Below are 2,134 nucleotides of genomic sequence, written 5' to 3' on the forward strand. Positions count from 1 at the left end.
AGCGAACCGGCCATCCCTATATGGGATCCGAACCCGGGGCCTTGGTGCCATCAGCACCGCAGTCTCCCGAGTGAGCCACGGGCCGGCCCATGCTTGGTTTTATTTTCTATTTTGGGTGACGCACGAGATTGCAGAAAGGAATCAACGAACAGGCTGTCCAGGCAGAGAGAATGGGCTGGGTGGCTGGGTGAGTGCATGAGGCTGGAGTCTGCAGGAAGGCACTGAACAGCCTGGCTTGGGGAGGGAACAGTGTAGGTGGCAGAGTGGGAGGGCCACAGGCCCAGTCTCCACCAGGGCCAGCTCAGAGGTCACCCCTCACCATCTACCACACCCACACCCTCAGCAGTCACATCCACCCGCCCTCAGGGTCCAGGCAAGCCTGAGTCCTGCACACCTCCAGGCCTGCCCCGCCACACTGCTGGCTCACCTCGCTCTCCCCAATGAGGGCGGCCAGCTGCCTGGCCCTCTGGTCCATCAGGCTGACGTGCTTGATGGGGTTGATCAGGGCCTCGGCGTAGTCTGGGCAGGAGGCAGAAGGCAAGGGTCTCAGGACAGAGTCCCCCAGGGCCACGCCCTCCCCACCAGCTCTGGTCTCAATGGAGGACTATAGACCCTGCCCTTGGGTCTCTCTACCACCCTGAATTGGGGCCACCTGGCTCAGCCACTCCCACACCTTGGTGGCTGGTCGCTTGTCCCTCACCCTCCCTGGCCTGACCCTGCCCTGCCCACCCAGCTCACCCTGGTGGTCATCAGGGATGTAGTCAGAGGCCTCAGTGTAGATGAGCAGGGCCGGCAGGCACAAGGGCTGGTTGGCCTCATTCCGCAGGCAGACATAGTGGTACCCTGGGTGGGCAGAAGGCCAACATGGCTGGGCCCAGCCAAGTCCCCGTACACACTGACCCCCATGCTGCCAGAGCCCCACCAGGCCTCACCTGAGCGAATGGCCGAGACAGGCAGGATCCGGTGCCCTACAAACTTGCCGCCCTCCTCAAAGGCCGCAATGCGAAGCGAAGCCAGCGTGGGTAGCACCACCTGTAAGCCCAGACTGATGCTGAGCCACGGCCGCCATGGCCACTGGGCCACAGCTGACCACAGCCACCAAGGCCTAACACTCAGAGTGGACCCTCAGACAAGGTAACCAATGACTGATCGCTGGTCACCATTGCCACTGAGCTGACAGCTGACCCACACCTCCATGGCATGGCCCAATGAATCACCAGCAACCATCAGTGCCCTGAGCCAAGGCCAGGCAGACAACGCCCACAGGGCCACCATGGAACAAGTCTGGTCATTGCCAGCTTAGAAACCATGGAGTGGGCCATGAGTCTGGAACTGGGCCACATCCCAGCCCAGGTCAGGAGCAGAAGCCCCACCCACGTGGGACTGTGAGAGGCGGGGAAGAACTTGGGATATGATCCCAGGCAAGTCCTTCCTGCCTAGAAGGTGGGGCTGTGTCACTCCTCCTTGGGGGCTTTGGGACTTCCTTCTGGCACTCCCCTCCCCATCTCACCTTCTCGTTCTTTTCTCTCACCCTGACCCTGGAACACACACAGCCTGGGAGGTCCCTCTGTACCCCCCCTACTATGTGATCCCCAGTTGCAGCCAGTATGCCTGGTTCCTGTTCCCCATGTGACAGCCCAGCAGGTCTGGGCTGGATCCACCTGTCCCAGGGCAGGTGCGGGGCCAGGCTCACCTTGGGGAAGTCAAAGGGCTCCTCATCCCACACGGGGTTGAACGAGTTCCCCTGTGAGGTCCGTGTGCGATACTTGCGCCGCGTGTCAACAGGGAGACCAAACATGTCCACCTCCACGTAGATTCCCACCTTCCTGTCAGACAGGAACTGCCCCGAAATCACCTGGGGGGGGGTGGGCCAAGGAGGGTGAAGTGGCTGCTGAGATCCACCCCCAGGACTCCGCTGGTCTGAGCCCTCCCGGCCCCACCTTGACCCGCAAGGCATTGGCCACGATGCCATCCACGATGACTTCAGTGAAGGGATCAAAGGACTTGTCCGGCCGCCGCATGAACTCGGGCTTGAGCAGGTACCCACTGCGCCCATTGTACTCAAACACACCTGCATTAAGCTGCATCGCCACATCTGGGTGTGACACAGGAGGGCAAGGGTCAGCAGGTGGAA

The 2,134-nt window shown here is 61.6% G+C and overlaps 1 protein-coding gene across 1 annotated transcript in view; it reads right to left on the reverse strand.

Moving 5' to 3' along the window:
* The window catches only part of PLCB3 (phospholipase C, beta 3 (phosphatidylinositol-specific)), a 21,224-nt gene that overhangs the window by 4,363 nt on the left and 14,727 nt on the right, over window positions 1–2,134 (reverse strand). The window contains exons 22-25 of the mRNA XM_008567455.1: window positions 1,694–1,855; window positions 933–1,032; window positions 739–843; window positions 428–519 (exon numbers count right to left, since the gene is read on the reverse strand). Of these exons, the coding sequence (XP_008565677.1) occupies window positions 428–519; window positions 739–843; window positions 933–1,032; window positions 1,694–1,855 (459 nt within the window). The remainder of the gene's footprint in view (window positions 1–427; window positions 520–738; window positions 844–932; window positions 1,033–1,693; window positions 1,856–2,134) is intronic.

This window comes from Galeopterus variegatus, unplaced genomic scaffold (assembly GCF_000696425.1).
Source record: "Galeopterus variegatus unplaced genomic scaffold, G_variegatus-3.0.2 Scaffold319, whole genome shotgun sequence".
Classification (NCBI taxonomy): Eukaryota; Metazoa; Chordata; class Mammalia; order Dermoptera; family Cynocephalidae; genus Galeopterus; species Galeopterus variegatus.